The sequence below is a fragment of the Nipponia nippon genome, unplaced genomic scaffold (assembly GCF_047370975.1).
Source record: "Nipponia nippon isolate SJK-2023a ecotype South Korea unplaced genomic scaffold, ASM4737097v1 scaffold_21, whole genome shotgun sequence".
In the NCBI taxonomy this organism is placed as follows: domain Eukaryota; kingdom Metazoa; phylum Chordata; class Aves; order Pelecaniformes; family Threskiornithidae; genus Nipponia; species Nipponia nippon.
Genome location: NW_028262338.1, coordinates 8,250,833 through 8,276,876, shown reverse-complemented (window position 1 = coordinate 8,276,876; position 26,044 = coordinate 8,250,833). Strand labels below are relative to the sequence as shown.

Below are 26,044 nucleotides of genomic sequence, written 5' to 3'. Positions count from 1 at the left end.
GGAACAACAAGGCCAGTATAGTATCATAGAATAAATGGTATTTCCCTAGGCCCCATGTTCAGTGAGCAGAAGCAATACCTGGAAACAGAGTACATGCTCAGCTCCTGAAAGTGGGATTCTGCTACTGGGTACGGTATCTGGGGCAAATGTTGTACTTCTGGGGGGGTTTGGAGGGAAATCAAAGGGAAAAGGGTCTGCTTTGTTTTGGTTTTGCTTCTTTAAAATGAAAGCTGCTGCTCTGACAGAAACTTCAGGTATTCACAAGGTCGCTCTGCCTCTATAAGACGAGGCCCAGAGCACTGCACAAGAGAATGCAAATTTTCAGTCCCTATATTCCACACAGGACTGCTGGCTACCTGGGGAAAGGCACTGACATAGTCCAGCGATACCTATGTGGAAACTCCATTCCCCAGTGCTAATGAATTTCATCAATATAGCGCATGCTGGGGAGACCTGAACGCTGGCATAGCAGAGATCTGCAATTTAGAGCAAGGAAAAACATATACAGAGTGTAATCACATCAAATGTCCATTGAACAGTTGTTTCAATGGGTAGTTTCAGCTACTATAGATTTTTTAAAGGCAGTTCGGTGAAAAAAATATTAATGCAATGTTGTAAAAAAACCCCTTAGACAATTAAGAGGATTTCAGAGATGAGGACCTAAATTCTTCTCTTAGGCAATCTGGAGTAAATCTGAAGTATGGTAGGAGAACTTCAAAATAATCCATTTATAGAAAACGAGTATAAGGTTATTTAGGAAGTTCTAATTCTCCTCGGCCTTCCCTCTAAGTATATATTTTGAATTGTGTGATTACAGAGTATAATTAAATAAAAATACTTTAAAAGCAATAATAGCTAATGAGCAGCTAATTAAGTACACTGACTTAGTGATGATAGTGCAGATATACTCCAGGGCAAATGAGAGATGAAACTGTCTCAGAGCTCCCTTAAGAATAACTCGTCCACATTATTCATTTATAATGTACATAATATATACTATGATTATTATTGAAGGTGCACTAACTGTGACTTTTGTGGGTTTCTAAACAATGACATGGCATTAGTCTGTTCTGCAATACTGAGAAGCCAGCAGTCAGCAGCAGGTACCTCGCTGCACTACCCTGTATAGCACCATATATTTGCTATTACTAAAAAAAAAAAACCCAGTATGTAATATTTCACATGACACGGTGAGAGAACTGGGTTGAAAACAGTTCCTTTTAGTAGCAGCCACTGCACAGTATGAGCTGGGAAGCTGGATACTCACAGAAGTACATTGGACCTACTGAAACACTGCCATTTGAGTGATTACATCTGTTCAAGTGGTGCACAAAAATTGGCATCACTGAGATGCCAGATTTCCCTCTCTCTTTTTTTTTCCCCCAGTCTATGTGAGTTTGCACCCCTCTAGTTTCATTATATTTTAGTTTTAGATTCAATGTAATGACTTGATATGAAGTAGCCAAAAAATCATCTATTTTTGCTTGCCTTCCATCAAAGCCATACAAAATCTTTGAATTTTCTAGCGTGTTAGGGAAATCAATCTTTTTGGAGAAGCACTAGGAAAGTTGAGCTGGAACTCAGGAAAAATCCCTCTAAGAACTCTGTAGCATGATATTGAGCATGGTGAGGAAACACTGTGTTCTGGCCAGCAAGGCCATCCAATCAGTTCTCACCTGCCTTAGACAAAACTAAGGCATAAAGAGTATTCTGCTATTGTAATACAAACAAAAGCAAACGTACGCAAAAGCTTTCAAACAGATGTATGAAACTTCTCAAGAGAGCTTGCAAACATTTTCTTACAACGAGTGCAGTTATTTAGAAAATTCTTATAGGATTTTGGGGGTAAGACAAATTGGTTGTCGTTTTTGTTATCACATCTCTGACAAATAAGACGACTTTCAGTATCCTGAAAATAAAAGCAATTATAGGCACTTGGCATTCATTGATCCCCAAAATGTCTAAAAACAAATAGGGCAAATATCTTACAAGAGAGGTGCAAAGCCACTTGGGAATTACATTTTCCCGAGTTTCACGTAGCCGTAAGAAAAGAACAGAAAGTTTAGTTCCAATCAGGGGAAGTTTCACCTAACGTCCACTAATGCAATGGTTTACCCCTTAGCTCAGAGCCTGGCTTATTTTCACCTCCACACTGTGCATTCTAAGATACTATCTTTGGAAAGATTCTAGCGCCAACAAATTTGTTCACATCTTAAATCTTCTTAGGATGAATCTACTTTCAGCATTTTATCCTTTTGATCTGCAATGATATTAGAAATTTGAGTGCTCTTTACACACTCATACTTTCTATGCAACACAAATGCAAGAAAAGTTACTTCAGTCTACTAACGTTAGATATAGACATGTTTTATCGACATGGTATCGCTCCTTCAGTTAACTTCTTGCTTTGATTCTTTTGTCGCTTCTGTTCCCATTTCAGTAACTTTCTTAACACAGCAAACTGCTGCAGATACCTGGTGATTTTGGCAGTAGGTAGTAAGATTAGTGACGTTGGGCAGAAAAAACATTTAGCAATATTCTAAACTATATTCTAGGGCAAAGCGTCTTCTTCTGCGCATATCGCACTGGTATCAGAGTTGGAGCACAGCACTTTTCAATATTCCAAGAATTTTTCAGAAGTAATGCAAAATATAGTAAAAATTAGTGATGGGCGAACCTTCAAGTGTTAGAATAGCCAGCTAAGCACCACAAAGCTCAGGTGCTTCTCAAACGCTAATTTGACCCTCCTGCACCTGGCACAGTGGCTTGACCATAACAAGAACCACATGTTTCATGGTGTTTTGAATTCCCAATCTGAACAACTCCCAGAGTTCCAATCCAGAAGTACCAATGAACATGAAAATAAAAGAAAGAAAGAACCAACCACCACCACCAACAAACCCAGAAAGGAATTAACCTAACTTTTCAACCTTTGACAAAAGGTTCCTTGTCAGGTTAGAGAGAGCTGGGAGCGTTATTTCCACCAAGCAGGTTCGCCCAACTCTAAATAAAACATGCTTTTGTAACTAAGTGAAGCCTGGGAGAGCATGATAATGAACTACGGTTATTGTACACAGCACTGCCCATTCAAAAGGATCCCAAAGCGCTTTCCAAGCTTTAGAAAGAAGAACTTCACTTCCCAGTGAAGCGCAGTCACCTCTCTGGCGTAATGTGGTGACTGACAGTGCGGGCCAACGCACCGTGTTTTAGTTGAGGAAATGGAGAATGCTGTAGCCAATTAGAACTATGGGGCGGGGGGGGGTGTTAGGTAAGCACAACAGTTACATCAATCGATATTGGGCCAGATGCTTGGGGTTGAGATGACCACACTACAAAAAAGTGCCATGGGATCTTTAATGACCACAAGTGGTCAGGACCTGAATTTTAAGTCTCTGAGGATAAAAACATTAGAAAACAATGAAAGATACCTTTGTTGAATACATTTCTGGACAATGATATGTGCCAATTATTCTTCTGTCCTGTAAGTTAATAAAATCAAGACCAGTTTCCTTAGAGATAAGGCAGCTATTATCTTTCATTTAAAATTAAAGCACTCTAGGGTAATAACAGGACAACTAATTAAAAGATACAGGGACCTCTAAGCCAACAATTAGCATAAGTATATTCTGGCTTCAGAGGTGCTATTACTGCCTTGCCCTGCTCCTCACGGTAACATAACTTTGTGATGTAAATGTATTTTTTCCAGCTGGTCACTTGACCAAGGAAGATATGATGATATGAAAACAACTGTTAAAATTATTCTGGGGGAAAAGTAAGTGTAAAAGTGGTTTCAAAAGGAGGTGGAAGAAGGTTAAAAAGATCTCTTCGTGCTGAAGGATTGTTCAACCATAGAACCAGACTCTTTATGGTGAACAGGAGAGTTCAAACTTAATGGAGAGATTCCCAGGGACAAGGAAGGAAGGGAGGATGTGAAGATGAAGAAAAAGCAGCAGCAAGTGCCATGGAAACAAAAGGTGAAAGCAGAAGTGGAAGAGAAATGACCAGAGCTCAGCAACCATGCAAGAGGGTAGGGTTTTTATAAATCAATCTTAAAGGTGGATGACAAAATACATGATGCAAATGATATTCACTTATAGGTCCAGGTCAACTGGAAGAAAAGCTGACTCTGGAGCCCTGAAAGAGGCCATGACCTTTTTGATGGCCTCAAACAAAGGGAATAGAGAGGAAAGCGTAGAAATGTTACCATTATATATTCTTCCTGCTACCTAGAAACTCCAAAATGATGGCTTTCTTGAGGAATTCCTCTTACACTAATACATTAGCAACTGTAAAATACAAGGAAATAACAACTCCCCCACACATACATACGTACACATGTATGTACATTAGGAATCCTCCGAGGATGACCAGATCTTGGAAACTACTAACACCTAGTAAACCAGCATCTTGGTGACTAGGCTCTACTCTTATGCCAAACACAGCTTTATAAGTAGGAGCTAAATTTATATTGATGAATTGAATTGATGATATAATATTGACGTGTTTACTTCCTCATATACTGTTCATTTTCACCTATAATCTTCAATTACAGGCAGGTACTGATGGCTCATTTTATGGCGGAATGGCTCAGAAGCCATGGATAAAATAGACAGTAGGGCTGAAATTTCTGATGGAAAAACCTTGTAAAACAAACCCGTTGCAAATTCAAAAGAAATAGCCTTTGGTTAAGGAGGGCCGCCACTAGCCAAAAGCAACATATGGCGAGCTAAACCAAGAAGGGAGAACAGAAGTTACAAAGATTGACACCTGAGATTAGGTCTCAGCATTTGTAGGTCCTATGATCTGACGTTCTTAAGAACTGAAGACAGAAATCAAGATTCCTTTTGCAATAAAGACCAACGTGACATGTCTAGACATACAATTTAATTTGTTAAAGACCTTAGTATTATCTATAGCATAGTTTCCCACCTCTTACAGCTGAGCTTTGCTTGGAAAACCAGTAACATCCTATTCCTGACTAGTCAGAGTGGCTCTGGCAAGATTAGGTGAAAGTATGAAGTGCACTTTACATATAATAGGGATCTTCCCACATCACTAGCAAGGTTTGACTTATTGATTAGGAACCACTGGGGCTTGCACTGCCTACACAGGGTACTGTGTGGAAGGTGGACAGTCCTGTATAAGCTGCTGCAAGAAAAAAAGAATTCATGATTTTCAAATGGCACCTGCTTGAAGCTATACAGGTATTTATGACATGATAAGCAAGTCTGCTGAGATAAAGCTATATGAACACATAAAGCACAAGTGCCTAATACTTCAAAACATCCATACGTGAAACAATGTCCTTAAGAAGGTAACAAACGCTGCATTTCCATTGTCTGCACACAACTGAGTTTATTGCCAGCATTGCGGTAACTGTTCATGAAACCACGTTAGCATGCATTGGCTTGGATTCTGTTATACGCCTAAGATTTGCATCAGGCTGTAAAGCATGCAGTTCGAGGACAGTAAAATTAGGTTGACTTGTAATTTCAGGTTACTTTGTTTGGTTTCAGGTCAGAAAATCCAGAGAAACTCTGCAAGTTCAATCAGGATTCCCTTTAGGTTCTTGAGCTTTTTAAAGCCTAAAAATCTAAGCAAAAAAACCAAGAGACCTGTAAGAATTAAAAAAAAAGAAAGTGAGAGAAAATGCAAGATGTGGACACGCAGCTTGCTCTACCTGCTTGTTGTTCAATTTCTAGGCATCCAGTTTTACCCTCTGATAGATGTGATTCCTTGATCATTATCATTAGTAACGCATCAGTAACTTAGTTACAAGTATTGTAGGATTCTGAAGCAATGGTTGAAAACATGGTTTCTTTTGGCATCCATTATTTACACACAAGATTCCATACTTAAGACACTGCAGAGTAAGTGCCCACGTAAAATGCAAGGGCTAAAGTATCTTTGGCTCGATGACATTTGAATAAACATCATGAAATGTGAACTTGTTCAAACTGCTGCACAGAATCCGATGTTCTACACCAGAAGTGCACAAGTGAAACAGGAAAAACCAGGACTGCTGTCTGAATTATGGCACGGAATAGGAAAAAATGGGAAGCAGCCTACTGGTGTCGTGTCCTCAGCTTGAGCCTTACACCAGCGTCTTCTAAAACATGGCAAAAACTTCCCTGGGGTTTTTGGAGTAAAGGGGGATAAATCACCTTAGCCAACCAAGAAAGAAAAGTAGGGAGTACGCTGTGATTCTGTAGAAAAACATCCTCCACTTCCCTTTTGGCCAAGGCGATTCCGTCCAACGCAATCTCTAGTAAAGGGGAAGGAATGAATTACGTAAGGCAGGCCTTGATGTTGTACATGTAATTTCCATTCCAGCGCAGCAAATATAGTTGATCATAAAAGAGTAAACAGGTATCTGACTCAGGAAATGAGCTTGTAACTTTACTTAAGCAGATAGTTAATTTAATGAGACTTAAATAAATATTAAGGTTAGTCATGTTTTCAAGTGATTTCCTGTAAATGAGACTTTGGCTCTCAATCCAAACCCACGAATAATGCATATAAATATAAAGAGGCAACAATTTTCTTTTTTTTTTTAATCCTGCAAGAACATATCACAGCGGTGGAGCTAAGTATTCGGTAAGGGGAATTCTAATTGGGAAGTCTTCACATTTGAATAAACTTCATATTGATGATATTTAAAGGTAGTTGTTCTCCCTTCTACAAATTTCAGGTACAGATTTCTTTTTTCCTCCAGGAGACTGCAAAACCATCACTCAGATCAAAACAAGTCATTATAAGCTATTGTATCTTAAAAATGAAACCCTTCCGTGAAACAAGAAACCTCTTCCACGTTAAAGATAAGCGTCAAAAACTTCTCCAGGAGAAAAGCTGCAAAATTTAAAAATTAATCTGTCTGAACTTCCTGAAAGCATTTATTTTTACAAGGCTAATTCTGTAAATACTAACAGAGAAAAAAAAAAAAAAAATCAATGTTTGACTGAAAATAAAGGAAACAATGTAAGTGGAACGGGAATTTTTGGAATTTCAGTTACAATTTTCAGCAACAGTTTTTTCCTACTCAGACATTTAGGAGGAAGCAAAGGCAGGTGACGTAGAATCGAAGTCTCTGGGGTACCAATAAGCAACAGCTCTAAATCCTGCTGTTCACCAAGAAACAAGGTGTGAGGCAGTCAGGTGCTTACTGATACTGCTCCGATGAAGTATTTGTTATTTCTTTGTTAAAATACCATCCCATTTACACGAATACATTTAATTCTCTTGGAGACAATATAAATGGATAACACATCAGCAAGAACCTACATCCCAGAAGGTCCTCTCCTCCATCTGTGACAAATAAGACCAAAATTTCATCAAACTTCTGTTATGTCCATAAGCTAAGTCTCCTATTATGTTGTCTTACAAAATACACTTTAACAGATATACCGAGCACCAAAAATCTACTACAGAAACACAGCAAAACTGCTTATATAAGAAAGCGTCATGAAAGATGGAAAAAACGCATGGAACATTGGATTATCATCGCCACTGGCAAAATTTCTAAGGTATAATTTGCATATAGTTATGGGCTTGATATATGAACTAGACAGTAAAAATGAGGCTGATAAAGTTGCTCCTCTAGAACAGACCTCTGTAAAATGCATAGATACGATTTTTCTTGTTTGAAGTGAGATACAGCGAGCAAAGGACTATACAGTGTCTACTGGTCACGAGAGTGGGTGGACTACACAGAAGTCTACCAGTGTTCCATCCATCTGCCCATGATCTACTCACGTCTTAACAGATTCAGGCTCGGGATTTTGGGGGAGACTAACAACATAGTTCTCGGGCCCAGCCCAAAGACTAACGTGGCCAGAGGCAGCACAAGGTCCAAGGAAAAACTTGGGAGCAGTGACAAAGCCCAGATAAAACACTGGAGAGAAACTGCAATTAATTCGACAAAAAATATGAAAAGAAAATTCTTGAGATTTTTCTATGGAAAATCCCTGACAAGTTTTCATTATAAGAAAAATAAAGATGAATTTCCAAATTGGGAAAAAAAAAATCTAGAAATGTACTTCTTATGATCACGTTCGGTGCTGATTTAGAAGCCTGAAATGCTGCCAGTTCCATGGCTACAGATACCGCAAGGCTCAGACGACTGGTCCCGGCAATATTAAAATGAAAAGTGTTCTGCTTTAAAATCATCAACAAATCCGAATTTGTTGACTGAATTAGAAGATTCCTGCATCATTTACTTGTACACCGATAGTCTGCTGTTTTGAGGAGAGTCTAACGTTTTTAAATGAGTGACAAGAATGAAGAAACTTTGTTGCCAAGACATGGGTAGTAATTTCAGATTTGTTTCTAAATGAATTTCTGTGTATGCCAGCCAAATATATACCAATATTATGTATCATTGCAAATTTTGCATTATACTTAAATGGGGTTTTGTGTATACATTAATTCTAGACAAAATAAAAACTGAATTATAGTTTTCTTCCTGACATTTTGGTGGCCTTTTGTACTTGTAAATGTAAACCAAACTTGAGTTTGATTAGTTCAACATATTGCAGTTCTATAGCAATACCTACACACGCAGATAGAAAACACAAATACGTGGATAGTAGGAGAATTTCAGAACGTAGTTAAAAGGAACGAAAAAAGACTGGGGTTCTTTTGGCAATAGTATCCCGTTTGTTCTTGACACGCATAGTTTTATAGAGAAAAAATGGTTTACTAGCATGCAAACGTGGCAGGTGCATGTAAAACATGATGATGTTCAGTGTTACGAAAGTTTGATAAGTGCATTTCAGGAAGGGTGATCTACTTCCAACTGAGAAAGCTATTAATGAGTTAATGAGACCAAATATAGGCTTATTTCTAAATTGCAAATTATTAGACATTGTATATGCCTCATGATACAAAAAGGAAGAAGACATAAAAGCTGAAGAACGACCCCCCACAACAGCTAGCCCTCTTCCCATGACACCTACATGGAACCAGCTTTTGGGTCTTCTCCTCCAGCTGTGTTACTGTATCCTTTAATAAACAGAAGAGCTTCCACCCGACAACTGAAACTTAGGTAAAGGCACTTTTCCTACCCAAAACTGCTATAGCTTGAAAGTGTAAGACCCCAGAATTCCATCTAGCAAAATGTAAGCTAAAATCTGCCATTTCTGAAGACCTTCATGTCCAGGTACTTGCAGGAACCTTTGAATCCTCAAAGAATACACGGGCAGAAAGCGGCCCACACAAACCACTGCATGAAAATAGTCATGCCGATTTAGGCTGTGTGACCTCTACCCGTGCATCCCTGCGGCCAGCCCAGGAGCCCTCCCTTTCCGGTAACTGTACTCCCAGACACTTGAGTTCGTTGTGAGGACACGGGCAAGGACAGGCGTGCAGGGCTTTCTGTACCTAGCTTTACGAGGCACCGAGTTTAGGGAGAAGGCTCAGCGAGTTTTTTGAGTGGGGAAGAAAACTAAATTCCAGTCTCTCACGCTTCCAAAAAGAGCAATGGAGCCATACGAATAAACAAGATTTAGACTTTCATGGTTTAATATAATCTTGTATCATTACAGAGGGATTCTTAAAACTAGTATCTAAAGAGTAAAGAAAGATATGTTCATATCTGTAGACATATATGTCTGTATATACACACGCACATATTTAAATTTAGGCATAATCCTCCTGACCTCCTAACCTGTTTCCTAAGGTATGTGAGAAGCTAACTCCTGGTGCCTGTCCTTCTCCATATGCAGCACTCTGGGAAAGCGGCTAGCATCCGAAGAACGTACTACGTGAATTTACCGACAAACTCAGCTCTTCATAGCACAGCGTGACTGTTTCATCACATTTAACATACATGCATGCAATACACACCCTAACACCCTCTTTAAAAAAGAATATATTAAGAAATTATACAATTTGTACATGTCTACATGGACGCCCAGTTCATATGCTACATTAGTAATATTTTGTTACGAATATTGCTAGATCCGTTATTTCTAGGTTGTCTGGGCTGTTCTGCTCATCCACCTTGCTCTATCTTTCTCGCTATGCAAAACGGGCAGTCTCCGTGGCACGCTGCAGAGCGGCTGCACCGTCTCTCTCCTGGGAATTAGGATGTTTCTGCTGTTGGGGGGAGATTTTGAGGAAAAAATATTTTTGAAATACTGGGAAAAAGTCTTTAGCATGTGTTCCAACACAGCAATTTGGGGGCTTTTTCATCGTGTTGAAAGTATTGACTTGCTTCAGTCTAGGTAATCTTACAGCCTAAAGAGGAAACAACAACAAAGGTAAAGCATCCTAATTAATAGCTACCGAAAGACTGAAGATGGGCAAAAACTATAAAAGAGGGATTTGAAATCTGTATCCTCCTCCCTACCAGTCTGGGATACCACCGTTCTGATTGCGTGCGCACTTCTGGTATGAATTTTGGATCGCCTGAAGTCGATTTCCCCTAAATGAGATATAGCAATGTATTGCTACCTGCAGAAGGAGACCAAACAGGTGGTAATTTTAGACACTGTAAATAAAGCGAAGGGGGTGACAGTCATCATCTACATTATAATAATATTTTACCCACTTAGTGCCACCCTAGTGTACACAATCCAGCGATCTCGAGATTCGCAAGCACAGCTAGGTTACATCCCCTAGCACGCAGCAGTGAGAGTTACAACTTATTTTTTGGGTAGAAATTGGCTGACTCATGGCCTTTCAGTTAAACCTCGCCAAAGTCTTTCGAGCTTTGGGATCTGCTTTGGGAAATCAATTCCCCAAATTCACTAGCCAGACATGCCTTCTGGGCTGCAGCTACATACGTTTCTTCTATTTCACTGTACATCATTTGCCTTTTTTGTGCCTTATTTCCCCGCAATCTGAAATAATGGTATAAACTGCATTAACGGATTCTTTTTTGCAACCAGAAGCGTATTTAATTCAGGGTCACTGGTGGATAGCAGGCTTGTAGATGCACTACAAAAGCAAGAAGGATATTGTGCTTTAAACAAACGGAGGGTACATGCGCTGTTCTTACATTAACGAAACATGGCATTCGAAGGAGCGCGGCTGCAGAAAGGAGAACTCACGCAGCTGACTTGACCTTTATCCAGATGTCATGTGGAATACCACTACAGATCGTGGAAATAAATCACCTCCCGACTGCTTCTGCAAAGTGCTGCGGGCTAAAACTGGGATTTCTTCAAATGTCGCTCCTATCAAACCTGAGGTTTCAACAGAACATGAAAAGGCTGGCCGAGCACTCTGTGCGCTACCGATTGCTTATATGCAAGTTGTTCCTTAATAACGCACGAATGCAAACTTAGGAGAAAGGCTGAGCTTTTATAATCCATGCCTACTTTTATTACATGTCTTTCAATAAACTTCTGCGCAAGGAATACCTTCTGACCCTGGGTCAAGAATCAGTCCTTGTGCAGTTTTACCTGTACTGCGAACAAGAGGAAGAACTCTCCTTGGAGGGGAAAGGAAGGGGAGGAAGGTTTTCACTGGAATCTGGACAGCGGCAGCATCTCCGGCGATACAGAGCAGTGAGGATTTGAGATTTTAGACTGACGTTTTCATGGTACCGTAGTGTTTTAGTATCTTGTTCAGTTTATTAACTGAGCCGATGCACGTAGCCATTTAAAAATGCCTCTTTTTTTCCAAAAGCTTTTAGTCTTCTGCTTACTCATGTTTTACACTAGAAGTACCTCTACACATAGGGTATAAGGTGCAGTTGTGTGCAATAAATACTGACTGGTTTTAGGTACCTTTGCAACAGTTCCTCCTCACGAGAGGTGCATTTATACGATTTCTTCGGACAGAAATGAACAAATATTGCTGTGAACTGAAAAGGCCAGCAGTAAATCAGGGGGGAAATAAAGGCATTAGCCAAGCCTAAGCTAAGAAGCATTGCTTTGGAGCAAGGTATATTAGCTCGGGCCTGCAACCCTGTTAATGCATCCTTACGCCTTAGCCCGAAAACTGAGGAGAGCAACCTTGTCCGTTTGCAGCGCGCTGGAAGCTGTCACAAGGGGCCGCATGCCTATATTAATGGATTCACGCTGGCTCACGTTAACACGCTCCATCATCTAATCCCACCCTGCTTTTTCAAGAGAGACATCTCTTGATATGACAGTGAAAAAAATGCACAGGCTCTCCCATTTGTTCACTGGTAAAGTGGTGACAAGAAGTTTGGAAGCTGTCATGGGAAACGGCAGGCAGCAAAGCCACAGCGGAGCTGACTCTATGCCGTTTCAAAGCGTGCTGCTGTAGCGGATGGCGTTGCTGGCACAATGAACAGAAAGTACTCAGTCTTCGTGTTGGAACAGCACACAGGCGTGAGCCAGCGAATCTGCGCCGGGCACGGAGGAGGAGGATGCTGTGGGAGCCCCGTGTCCCTGCCAGACTATGCAGTGGCCAGAAACCGCCCATCCTCGGTCTGCCCGTTGCGTAGGTGAAATAAATAGGTGCAATCCCTTGTGCAACAGGTAACTGCATGGCCTTGTTTCTCTTAAAACTCTGATCATGCAGTGGAGTCCTCTAAAAACGAAAGATCCGAGGAGAACGATTCAGCTTTTCTGGTTAAACTTGGTCAGACTCTTCCTTGGTCAAAAAGGTGCAGGCGAAAAACGCAGCAGCTGAGCCAACTTGAAGGGGAAGAAAGTGACCCCGTGAAGTGCGGCTGAGGGCAGGTTAAGCTGCTCTTGGTCCTCTCCTTGCCATGTCATCTCCTTTAGCAGCCGTGGGCTGATTTGGATGGAACAACAGCGGGTCAGGAGGGCAACGAATTGCAGACACCTGTATTTGTTTAAACCGTCTTAGCTTGCTAAGCCCCACATTCCTTCTTCAAGAGAACAATTCTATTGTGACTCAGATCTATTAACATGCTGTTTCATCTCATTATCATATTGAAGTTCCATCTTCTCTACTGGGTACCCAAATCCCTGACAGAAAAACGTCATTAGCCTGACAATTTCACTCGTTTGTGACTCGGCACTGCGTAACGGCAACGCACTGTAACTTCCAGGCACGCGGACGGAATGCCGTACGTAATACGCAGCCTACTCACCGAGTAAAGAATTACTCGTTGTTTTAAAAATAAACTCAGTATATTTTAAAAAAGTCTTTGTGTTCAGAAAAAAAACCTTATCTAAACATGCAGAGGTTAGCAATGTCAGTTCACATTTATTAAAAAAAAAAGACTGAATAAATCTGTATAAACAGTTTTATGAAGTGTTGCATAATATCCTGACATTTTTCCCCTCTTTTCCAGAGGGAAATTGCTTTATTAGTGCTCACAATAACAACAGCGTGATTGCAAAATTAGAGCTAGAGTTTTATTTATGAGACTTATGTAACGATGTCCTCCAGGTATACAGCCTGGACGCTCAGAGCACCTCTGCGCTTTAAGCTAGCTTGGAAACACCTAGGCTTCCGTTCCTACCGCAGCTGTACGCATTCTGAAACCACATTCAGTGATGTATTTACACTATGCAAAACTTCTGTAAGTGGCAAATCAAATTACTTTGAAAGAATATAACAAACAAATTTTATATAAGAGATTTTAATTTGCAATAATGAACTGTTCTAAACCTAGATGATCTACCTATAAAGAAAAAAAAAATTAGAAATAATTTAAACACTACCGGAACAACATGCACGTAAGAATTAGAAAGTTAGGACTAGAAATGGAAGGCAAGACGCGCCAAACCATTATATGGTAATGCCTCTGTAAGGTTTGATATCTGGGTTGAAAAAATGTAAGTATCGCATCCTGTTTCTAGCTACTATCCTGGGGTGAGGAAACCATACCGACGTCTGAGAAAAGGCTGACACGGTGCTCCATCGAGAGATGGATCTGTAGCCCGCCTTTTCACAAGAGCCTTGAAGTAGGAACCGATATCAATACTCACAGCGAGTATCGTCTCTGCTGCCTGACACGCTGCCAGTCTGCATGGCTTTGGAAGAGGACGGCACGCAGCTGCTCTTCCATTACGACAGCCCTTGTCAAATGTACGGCTGGCAAGATGCAAGAAGCACATCTTTACAGAGGAAGAAGAATCAGCCGTTCATTCAGGCCAGGGCATTTACCATGGTCTGTACAGTGACAGTTCTGGTTTCCATTCATTTACCACATAGCTGTAAGGGAGGCTTTCTGACCTATCTGGAATAACAAATACACAGATATCATTGATATTGAAAAGCATTTTCATCTTTCTTACATCTCCAGAGAAGTCAATTAATGTATGTAGTAGTCTGGATCAAATGAGTTGGGCGAGCAACTGTGGAAAAAACAGCAATGAATCCGAGAGACGTAACAACGGCATCAGCAGCAGCTTGACCGGGAATTCAGTGACACAGGAAAAGATGCTGAAAATAGAGAGCTTGGGAGGGACCAGACTGCAAATCCTGAACAACACAAAGACTGGAAAATGCATCAGAGACATCACAGTGATCAGCATCAGCAAGCCCATCTAAGCCACAGTTCCAAGATGGAAACATCCAAGGTAGAATTATTGGATCCAACAATGTAGGAGAAAATTTTAAAATTAATCAAAAACACCTTGACTACTGGATTCTGGAATAAACTTACGGGGAACAAATCGGTACTGAGAGAGCTCATTATTTGAACTGCGATAACAGAAATCAAGTACATTAAAATGGCTGGGGTCTACGTCAGAAATTATTCACAGTTGTACCAGGCTCTACACCGAGATCCTGGTTAGGCCGATCATCTCCTTGAAGACAAAGCCAGGCTTCATGAAGGAGAGAACTTGAAGGGTTGTATCAGAGTAGCTTGTTTCCCTCCTCCTGCCCCCTTCTATCCCAAAAGGAAACGGAAACCAAAATTACAATTAGAAGGAAAAAAAAAAAGCCTCATAGAGGCTTCTAGACCAAATCCTTGCGGACCACTTTTATGTAATTACAGAATTAACAGATGAAAGTTATGGATTTCAGTAAAGCCTTTGACATTATTAAATCTGAAGAGATGGTATGTCCCAGATATATGTGCAGTTACCCATAGGAAGACAGTCAGCCGAACGATACTGTGAAGCCAGAGGTTAGAATTTGGCCCTCTTTTTTAACATATCTGTTAATCATCTGGAAGAAGCACAGACAATATACTAGATTAGTGCCCTGAGCTTAAAGAAAAATGCCAGTGACTGTCAACATTCCTATTTAAAATAGAGAACTCCACAGAACAGAACTGCATAACAACGGGTTAGCGTATATATGCCCTAGTTTATGACACGTATTAGGTCTTCAAGCAGAAACACAGCACTCCTAGTTTACCTATCCCTATATATACACTCGCAGAACTATGCCATTCAAAACAGAAGAGATTTAAAAACTTGAGACTATAAAGATAATAAAGGCATTTGAAGAAATATCGCAAGGCAAGATGATAGGCTTGAAAAGAGAGGCGAGGAAGTGATGTGAGTGCTACCTCCAATAAACGAAGGATGTCTAGAGTAAGAAGAAAGCCAGTGATTTACCTGTAAGCAACAATACGACTGTTTACAGAGAGAACAATTAGCCTTGACGAAGGCAAAAGATGACGAGTTAGACTAAAGGAATAAACTGCTGAATGCGGCTTGAGAAGCTTCAAGAGTGGAACGGTCCTACACACGGCCACTTTAACCCGAAGTCACTGCAAAGAAAACTGAGCATGTCCAATACGATTTAACAAGTCTGTGATAACATATCTGCTGGTAATCGAGTCTGAATCTTCCTTGAGTTTTATGTCCTTTAAATTTCTCCATGATTTTATTACTCAAGTTTCAGAATTCAAGAAGGAAATTGAGATATAGGCCCAATCCCTTCTCCTCCTTTCCCTTACCCCAAACAGAGCCAACAATCTTAGAAAATGAGGGAGTATATGAAGTTACAATCTTCTGTGGTGATTCGGACTGGATATACAGAAGAAATTTTTTACACCGAGGGAGGTGAACCACTGGAAGGGGTTGCCCAGAGCGGTGGGAGATGCCCCATCCCTGGAAACGTTCAAGGCCAGGCTGGACGGGGCTCTGAGCAGCCTGATCTGGTTGAAGATGTCCCTGCCCATTGCAGGGGGATGGACTGGGTGGGCTTTAAAGGTCCCTTCCATCCCAACGCATTCTGTGATTCGATGATTCTAAAAAACCAAAGCAAAACCACCACATTCATTGGGCAATTATGACATGAATACAATATGAAATTTAAAGAAAGATCTGGCCACAGTTTCATCTGGAGTAGCCCAGGGGAAGCTCTGCAGCCAGCCTGATGGTGTTCACTCAAACAGAAAAAACAAGACCACCTCCTCCTGAGTCACCAAATCTCCAAGGGATTACATTGGATTCAGCAGATACCACAGTTATGGAAGAACAGCTTCCGTTGTGCTTCCGTGCCATTTCGCAGGCTCTCTAGTATCTTCTGAATAACACTGAGCAAAAATAGACTACCGATGTATGTGTCTGCCCCGGAATCTCTCCACCGCAGAAAATTCAACAGCATAAACAGAGTGTGTGTTAACTTCTACTTTGATTTTGCAAGCAGTTGTGGAGGGAAGGACTAATCAGCACTTTGTCTCTCACCACCTTTCGTTGTTCAGGAAAGTTGTAAGAGGCTGTTACAAAAATTGGTGTTGGAATCTGCAGAAGCCTACTACAGATTTGCTGGTCTATAACGTACAAAGAAAGACGCTGCACTACAAGCCGCAGTTCCAGTAACTATTCGCCCGCCTTTTTACCGTGTCTGTGCTGAATGCAGTAACAGAGCTGTATAGAAGTTTCCATCCTCACGTTTTGAGGTTTATTACTCACGGCATTAATCTCTTCTCACATAGTATCTGAAGTCGCAAGCACAAATTCACAGTATTCCATGTAGCGATACAAGAGAGATCTAGTAATATCACAAAGAATACTCATACTTTGTAAAACCAGTCCTTCAGTTGGATCTCAGTTAGAGACAGAGCGTTCGTTTGGTCCCATTTCTAAAATACTTGCGTTTTCATGGAAACCTGCATCTGAACCAAATTCGGCAGTTCAGACCCATTTTTATTTCTTGTACATGAAAATAATGATATAATATTTGGCCCCCTTTCATAGATAAAATATTCAGGCCCGATCAGTATGAGTCTGCTTTCTCGCTGCTGGTCAAACAGCAAGAACAACCGTCAGCTCCTTCCTCCTCCCCAGAGCGGTCTATGCGCAGCAGGACGACGTTCTCCGATCACTACTCTGATCCTCTCCTATTTGCTTCTCCGTCTGTCGCTATCAGATCAGAGTGGATCTGGATACCGGAGCAGAACTGCCAAGGACTGTGAGCCATGCTGGCCTGATACATTAAGCAAAAAGCTCAGTATAAGAAAATATAAATAAAGTTGTGGGCTGCTGAACTTCCGCAACAGTTACGGGAAGTAATTTACTCTGCTGACTGGCTCGGATCAGTACGCTAGTTAGCGCTTTCAAATTCCCGTTCATGATTAGCAATTTGCCGCTAGGCTTTGGCTATTCTGTTACATGGCTGAAAGACCTATTGTATGAACAAGTATATAGAAAATATCACAAGTACAACAGTATACAAAAATATACCTCAGCTAGTGGTGATACTCTGACACGTGTGGACCTTAAATTTCCACGGACGCTAGAGGAAAGACTTCAGGTAAACACAGATCTAGTCTCATAAAATTACCTACAGGATTTCTTAGTTAATAGCTTTGATTAAAGGGAAGCGGATGTTTAAAAAATATACTTGACAAATGAAATAAAAGCTTGCAACTCTTTTTACATTGCTGAAAAATCACCAGTAGAAAGAAAAAGATTTCAGAGCCTTCCTGAACTTTACAATGGTGAAATGTGATCTATTGTACCATAACATTAATCTCATCATTATGCATTTGCCTTCATTCATGTTTCTCTCAAATTAAAAAGAAAAAAAACAAATTAATGAATGGGTGAGATCTGAGCCATGCCAATATAATCCTCCGTCTTAAAAGACTATAAACTATAACCTATAAAACTAACTGGTTTATGCTATCAACATGTGATGGATTTTTGTTGTTCCAGCAAAAATGGAACAAAATGTTCTTCTCTCCGCAGGCACACTACGGTAGCGGGGAAGTTCTGAACAAACACGAGAAATTCCACCACTAGAGCTGTATGAAACTTTTGTTTCCACAAATAATCACGTGGGTTTTTTCTGATTTAGATTTTTTTTTCTAAATTCTGCTCTTGATTTTTTCCCCTTGGAGTATCATGCTGAATTACAAATTCAATAAAGCTTCCCATGCCAAAAAAAAAAAAAAAAAAAAACTTTATTTAACTTTCCAAATTTGCACGTGTGTGAAAGTTTACACATTTCACACTGAGTACATTTTAGCATTCAGCCCAGATTTGCCACTGTGTGAAACTCATCCAAAATGGTCAAAGTGACAAATGACAAGTGCTTCATGGTAAGTGCTCCATTTTCATTAAGCATAATGGATACTTTTTCCAGAAGTGTGTATCTTGGCAAATGCATTTTCTGCCTCAATTCTCCATCCCCAGGGGACCGTTTCTAGATTCAAAATTAAGTGCACAGCAAGTTGATGCTTTACTTCTGAGCAGTTTCGCATTTAGTCAACAGTATCCTGGGCCATTATATGTTGAAAAGACGCAAACTTTTCAAGCTTTAAACACTTCTGTAGCAAATATTTCTTATCCAGGTCATCTGAAAGACTTATGAAAGTAGGTTAAATTTAGGTTTTATTTCCAACGTTCCATACAGCTCTTACTAGAATATCAGCTACAGCCATCATTTTGGATTTGTTCCTTCGGAAACAGATTAGACATATTTAACTCTGCATCCCGACTGAGAAAACATCTCCCAGTAAAGCTTAACTGAGCGCGTGCGTTAGAAAAAAGTCATTCAGTTTTCCAGGCTAGAGGGCAGCATTCATTGCTGAGGTGGCCAAGTACCCTGCTCAGCAGAGCTAAGACAAGATCATAATAATCCCACTCCACTCATTTTCTACAAGAAATTACATCTTAAAGCTCTGTCTGGCAGAAGTGAAAGTCTGCCTTCCTGGGGCAATGCTAAAAATACATCCCCATTTCAATTTACCTTATTGACATCCATCCGCAACTTCTCGTTGTTGGCACTGGCAGCTTTTTCTGCTGCTTTCTTTTGACGCTGAGGTCCCCTGCCAAAGAAGATGTAGTTGACCAACGCATACTCCAGCAGAGCCATGAAAACGAAGACAAAACATCCCATAAGGTACATGTCAATGGCTTTCACATATGGAATTTTGGGAAGAGTCTCTCGAAGATGGGTGTTAATTGTTGTCATTGTGAGCACAGTTGTGATTCCTGGAAAAAAGAATTGACGAGTCTATTGATTGAATTAATTTTAATTTTCTAGCATAATAGCTCATAATATCCAAATGCTAGAGCCGAAAAATTCTAGGAGACCTTTTCTCCTGGTGGAAAAAAACCACACCCAACCTCTGTCTATATTTCTTATCTTTAATTTTTTGTACCACAAAGATCACACCTGTAATAAATTGCATTCAATCAAACAAACAACAGCTGGATTCTGTGAGTATGTTTTTAACCAGCTAAACTGTAACCTTCTCTAACGAGTCTCAGTTATAAATTACCAGCCTAGAGTCACTGTTATCTCACTCTCCTCCAGCATTTTCAGGATGCCTGCAGTCTGGAATTCTTATGGGAAAACATTACACAGAGAGGCCTGGTAAAACTCAGACAGTATTCTATAAAGTTCAGCTGGCAAATTCTCAATTGTATCTTTTAAGGTGATTTACTCATTTTATCTATATGAGAGCTGTACTGGCAGGAATCAGTCTGCTTTATACAAAATTTGGCAATAGATACTTATATTTATTTTTGTAACATGCTTGGATCCTCTGACAAGGGGCACAGTATAAAGAAACACACACGGGATTAGTGATGAGAGATAAAAGTACTCTGGAGATTCAATAGGGAGATGTTTTTGCTTTTACAACGTAAGGTAACAGTAAGGACAAACGTCCGCAACTTAAGGAGAAGTTAGCTATGCTACCCTAGTAAAACTTCAATTAATTCATACCTGAAAGGAAAAGCAATTTATAATCCACAACACAGTGCTGAATGTGTATTCTGGACTGCCACGGGCAAAAGTAAACTAAATGCATTCTCTTTGGAGAAAAACAAGCAGTCAGACAACAACAGAAAAGGTTGAGACAATTAGGCTAATTCTGGTTACAATGATTATACAGTTAGCTAATTCAGACATGAAATCACTTTAATTTTTATTTAAATTGTGATGATTTAAATGCTGATTCAAATAATACAAAGCTTAACAAGCCAGACATGAAAAGATCTAACAGGTTTATTTTTCAAATCATGCACTATCCACTAAGCCAGAAGCAAGAAAAAGCATTCAGCTAACGCACACTGCATGAGATGTGTAAAAATGCCTACCTAAAGCAACTCTTGCAGCTGAAGCATCATAATTAATCCAGAAGGAAACCCAGGACAGGATAGTGATCAGAATAGAAGGCATGTAGGTCTGCAGAATGAAGTAACCAATGTTTCTCTTAAGTTTAAAGCTGAGAGACAGCCTTGGGTAGGCACCTAAAAGAGAATATTTGGTATGGCCATAATTTACTTGGAGGAAGTCTGAAAACATTTTTCTGTCATTTTGGTTTTATTGTTTCATGCAACATGGAGTACGCACAGCGTTGAAAGATCCAGGATAACCAGCTGCAGAATTTCTAGCAAGAATTGGGATTAAATCGTCTTTTATTCGAAGGGTACAAGGATGCCCTAGGTGCCTATCCACTGGTAATCATGCTGTTCAACAATCAACAGCCAAAACACATTTCAGAGCATCAAAGCACAGAAATGCTTCTTCCCTGGCAAGCTGCGGTATGCCGACTTCAGCATAAGCCTTACTCTAACCTCCTCGCCGAGCGATGCAACACTTGCCCTTTGTCACTGGCCACCAGAAGTATTCTGGTGCATGAAACACTCGTTGAAATAGGTGCCTAGAGATCACTATTCCAGTCCCACTTCTGCTTGGTTTTGAAGAACTTGGGATGCGCAATCCTTCTGTACTCCCTCCAAAGATGATTTCTATCCATATCTAGAAAGTGAGTTTTGAGGATTTTTTTTTTTTTTAACACCCCTAGCAGCTTTCTCAAGTAGGCAGAGAACACCACCTAGTAATAGCCTGACCCAACTCTTGCCTCTCTTGAATGATTTCATATGTCACTGAAATGTTCTAGTCGTTTCTTGTTTTGTTTTTCCCTTTATGAAATCCAATCTTATTTTCTACTCCTCCTCACAAAGCTTCTTTTCAGCCTTCAGAAAGTCACCTGCTTGCTAGCAGAGGCTAAACTACAAATCCTGCGGAACAAGGCTTTTAAAGGTTTTACAGTGAAGACAAAATAATTAGTCTAATGCATCCACAGCTTGGCACAAGGAACATCTAGAAATAGCCATAGAAAGGTTCCTAAATTTCCTGCAGGCTGGGTTACTTCTTGTTGGGTTTCGGGTGCCGAGCTGTGTAAGTGGCTTAATCAGTTTTCATAGGAAAACAGAAAATACTGCTTATTTGACTGAGCCTTAACATGACAGACTACTGTATCCTCTTCATATGTTAATGAGTGATGCCTTATACACCGTGAAAGCTGTAATAAAAACCGCTCCTTTCAAAATTCACAGTTGCTGCTCTAATTTATTCCTGTTCCTAAAATTTTTGCTCAGATCCTGAACTGCATGTTGAGAATTAACCCATTTCTAAAAGCCTTCCCAGTGAATCCCCCTTTTAGCTTCCCCTCCACGAACCTGTAGAGAAAACAACGTTCTTGGTGATAAGCTTGTAGTCTACAATGGAGAACTGCGGCAGTTCGATCTTTGTCACGCCTGTGACGGCATTATCACCCCCGCGCCAGTAAAATTCAATGTCATCTGTTGTATAGCCATCTATAAAAACAGGAGTAAACAGTTAAGACACACATCTCTTCTGGCGTCATGGAGAACAGCCCAGAGAACTAATCCAGACACTAACTTCAAATATATTTCTGAAACTAAACCGTTAATATCGTAATAGATATAAACATAGAGACAGACATAGGTAATTCTAGATATAATTTCAAATGGCAATCCTAGGTATATTGTAAGCTCTGGTTTTTTTAAAGATATATTACATCAATATATTAATAAAGCAAACTTTTAAAAACAAGTTAAGACTACACACATCCCATATATAGATAGTAACTGTACGTTGAGCTTAATTTAGATTTTACATGTAAAACCAGCATCGTTCCTTTTCTGAAAATGGTTTCAATGCCGCGAAAGACAGCCACGTTCAGTGAGGCCCTTGTAAGAAGCAACTGGAGGAGATGCACCGGCCATCACTCTGGATGGCAAAACAACACCCCCAAAAAGCCAACCAAAGAAAAAAATCCCACCACCCACAAAAACCCCCAGACGACAGCACACATTCACGCAGCCATAAAACATATGCATGAAATAGGAATCTGGGTTCACCGGACGGCCGCTGAGCTACCTTGCGCGCTCCGGAGTTGGTATACAGAACTGAGCAGGAGACACCAGAAATAAATCTGCTACAAAACCAGGAAATAAGATATTCATGCAGGTTTGTAGCCTTTTAAAGGGTTTTGTTGTTGAAAATTAAAAATAAAAAGAATAACTCGGAGACAGAATAACGACTATGACCTTTTGGGAAACTGACGTAATAAAATGATATATATTTGACCTTGATTTTAAGTTCTTACCCACAAAGGACAAAATTGCGTAATAAACACCATTTTATAGTACTCAAATAGCACTTAATTTCAAGGAATAATGCGGATTATGCATTTTGTGATAACCTAGAAACTATAAAACTGTTTCCACACATCATTAATTTTTGATAATCCAAGTATAATCCAGGTTCACAGCAGTAGTAGAAGGCAAGCAAGTTTGAAGATACAAACCCAATAATCTGTAAAAACACTGAAACAACCATAAAAATCTATCCAACACAGAGCAAGTTTTAAAGTATTTTGGTAATTACATTCTTATAGCATATCGATAGCGATTCCATTTTTTGTATGTGTGACTTTCATTCTGGTCTTCATGGGGCTAGCAGCAAATCTAAAGCAGTTTGAGGGCAGAAAATGGAAAACTGATTTCAGGAATCAGAGCTATCCCATTCATACAGCTCAGATTTTGAACAGCTCATCAACATCAAGAATTCAAGATGGAACCCGCTCTTCTTTCAAAGTTACTGACATTGACAGCAAAACTGATGAGAGAATAGATTTTTTTTTAATTTTTGTGAAATAAGTTATTCCTTAATCTTGCCATTTACCCCAAAGATCACTAGCTCTAGCTGATGGCATCAAGCAAAGAAAAAAGAGGCTTGTATCTTCTAAATAAGCTTCAATAGTTAAGGGAGAAAAAGTTCCACAACGTGGAACACGATATGCCTTTGACATGTCCAGAACTCCTTAAGAAAGAGAGTTTAAATTCACATCAACACACAGCTTACATCAATGGTCACTGATTTGTTTCCCCTCCCAAGAGGAGGCTCAAAGGAAAAACTGAACATAATTTGGACTAACAACTTCCCACAGTATTTAGCTTCCCTCCTCTGTTTGGACAGTGCCATCAAAAAAAAAGGCTAAATTCCTCTATACTGAATTTTTGTGAAACAAAGAATCTCATAAATATCATCATCTTTGCATTTATTGTATGTTACTTGTTCAAAGTCTAAAATATGAGGGGTCTGAAAAGGAGCCAAGGTTACTGCTGTCTGTCAGTAGAAGGCCTGTCCTCTCTAACCGAACGAGCATTAACCCTGACTCCGCAATCCTACCGATGCTGCTTACGCAGCCTGCGATACGACAAAGTATGTTCAGGTCTGCATTTTTAATCATCAGAACTACCAGCTCTGAAGTTGTCTCACGAAGATCAACGTGTGATGGAAATTTCCTTTTCGCTTACTGCAACTTTGCAGAGGAAAACCTTTAGCACCCCACGCAGAATTGTCTCAGATGAAATTTGCAGCACAAAATTGTTGCACGTTGACCAAGAGATGCTGTATTTAGAGATAAGAATAGTTTGAGCACAAGGATTTCCAAATGCTAAGCAAGGCATCCTTAGTTCAGCCGACTGTTGTTAGAACCGATTTTGAATTGCTCTACAGTATCAGTTAAATTATTTCAAGAGAGTCAAATTACAGACTTACCCAGGAGATTGGAGTTGCTTTGTTCGCACGAGGAAATAATGTATTTTGCTGCTTAATTATGATTTTCTGAGACTGCCTAATGATATGAGAGCCTCCCTCCCTATCTCTCATTTCGTCAATTAACCTTGTTCTATTTCCTCCACAATATAAAGATAGCAAAAGGTACACGATGGAAGAGCGCAATACTTTAAAAGCTTCTTTCCTTCCAAAATGACCTGAAATACTGAGGCCCTTCTAAGTATTGAACATTTTAAGAACTGAGTCGTACTTAGCCACGTAATTGAGATTACCATAGTTTCTGAACTAACAGACTTGAGCTGTGAAATATAACTTGAAAACCTTTGACAATATACTCTAATTTAGCTTTTCTACATTCATTACTTCTTGTGGTAGAAGTTTATACCAAGTTCTAGCTCTGACACTGTTAAGGTAACACCTTGGTAACCCCTCTCCTCTTGCCTGGGTTGTGGGTGTGAGCGCCTCCCCCTGCCTAGCCCCATCCTCTGGTGTGGCAGCGGATCCCCGTAAAAGATGTATTCCAGCAAACCGACTTTGGTTTTGCAAACTGTTACTCACCCCCTGCATCCGCTCGTAACAAAAGCTGTTGTCACGTTCCCAAATGCTGCGTGGGAAGGCGGCGCTCTGCCCCTTCCGTGCTGTACACGGCACCGTGACATCTCTCGGTGTACCTTCTCCCAGTGGAGAAGCAGTGGTTTGACAGGAAGGGAAGTTACTGTTAGCACTGGGGCACTGCCTCTTGACAAGTTGTTTCTACTCTCTGCAGGATACCAGATTTTACGTACCGCGAGATCTGCTTCGTTGGCTTTAAAGGGTACTTCTCCAGGAAGATCAATGGTACATGGATGGAGGCCATGAATGACGGTGATCTTGGCAAGACAGGCCCACTTCAGTAGGACATTTAAAGGGAACACATTTGTTTCAGTATTCGTGTGAAGCACAAATCCTTCATTCACTGCGTAAGTTCTTTGGTCAGTTTTCCAGGGGTTACAAGGTACGAGGAATATGTGCAGGCTCTGCAGACCTGAAATTCATCAGGTTGTCATGATACCTTTGACTTTCCTGGTCACAAGTCTATCTTCAGAAAAAAGACAGACAGCTTACTTATGTTTCCTTGCCTAGCACCACTTTATATTTGTCAAGTCTCACTCTAGGCTTTCAGAGAGAAAAATAAAACAAAGAAAAATGAATAAACTGTCTGATCCTGAGATGCAAAAGCAAGAATACATTATGAAAAATATAAAATAACATCCTTAGAGAGTTTAGAAAGAATAATATTACATACCCGGTTGTGAGGGTTCACTCTTACTTTGCGATGCTGCCGAGTTTTGCTGATGTCCTATCTACCCTGCCCTCCAACAGCAAGTTCCAGATCCTAATACCATTTACTGAACTCGGTGGGATTAGTCAAGGTAATCTATTTAATTTTGAGGTAATTTAACTGTTAAACGTCATAACTAATAAATCAGTATTTTATTTTTCTTAATGACAAAATAAATGCTAATAAAAATTATAGCAAGAAAAAAACCCACTTTTTAATGCAAGAGAATATATGTTTATAAAAAGCCCAGATGGCTCTTTATTTTATATTTTAGAACATCTGTTAGTAGAACTTTTCTGCCCAACTGCCCACACACGGTTTGGCCTTGAGCCGTTTCATCATACCAGGGTCCGCGGAGGAAAACTCCAGGGTTTATGTTCCAGCGGACCGCCAAACGCACCAGCGTTCCCCCTCCGCCAGGAAGATGGGGTTAAGCTTCTCCCTGTATCCTCACAGCCTTAATGCTAAGCAAAGACCTTCCTGAGGAGAGCTGAACTCCTTTGAAAATCTCACCCAAAAGCG

General features: G+C 40.2%; 1 protein-coding gene across 7 annotated transcripts in view; it reads right to left on the bottom strand.

Annotated features, from left to right (window-relative positions):
* GABRB2 (gamma-aminobutyric acid type A receptor subunit beta2) overlaps nt 1–26,044 on the bottom strand; it is a 175,277-nt gene that overhangs the window by 6,370 nt on the left and 142,863 nt on the right. For 6 of the 7 annotated variants that reach the window (XM_087760067.1, XM_087760063.1, XM_087760068.1 and 3 more), the window contains exons 8-11: nt 21,774–21,911; nt 20,406–20,558; nt 19,048–19,292; nt 3,429–3,479 (exon numbers count right to left, since the gene is read on the bottom strand). In XM_087760067.1, coding sequence (XP_087616193.1) covers nt 3,429–3,479; nt 19,048–19,292; nt 20,406–20,558; nt 21,774–21,911 — 587 coding nt within the window. The remainder of the gene's footprint in view (nt 1–3,428; nt 3,480–19,047; nt 19,293–20,405; nt 20,559–21,773; nt 21,912–26,044) is intronic. The other variant, XM_087760069.1, reaches the window with a different exon arrangement.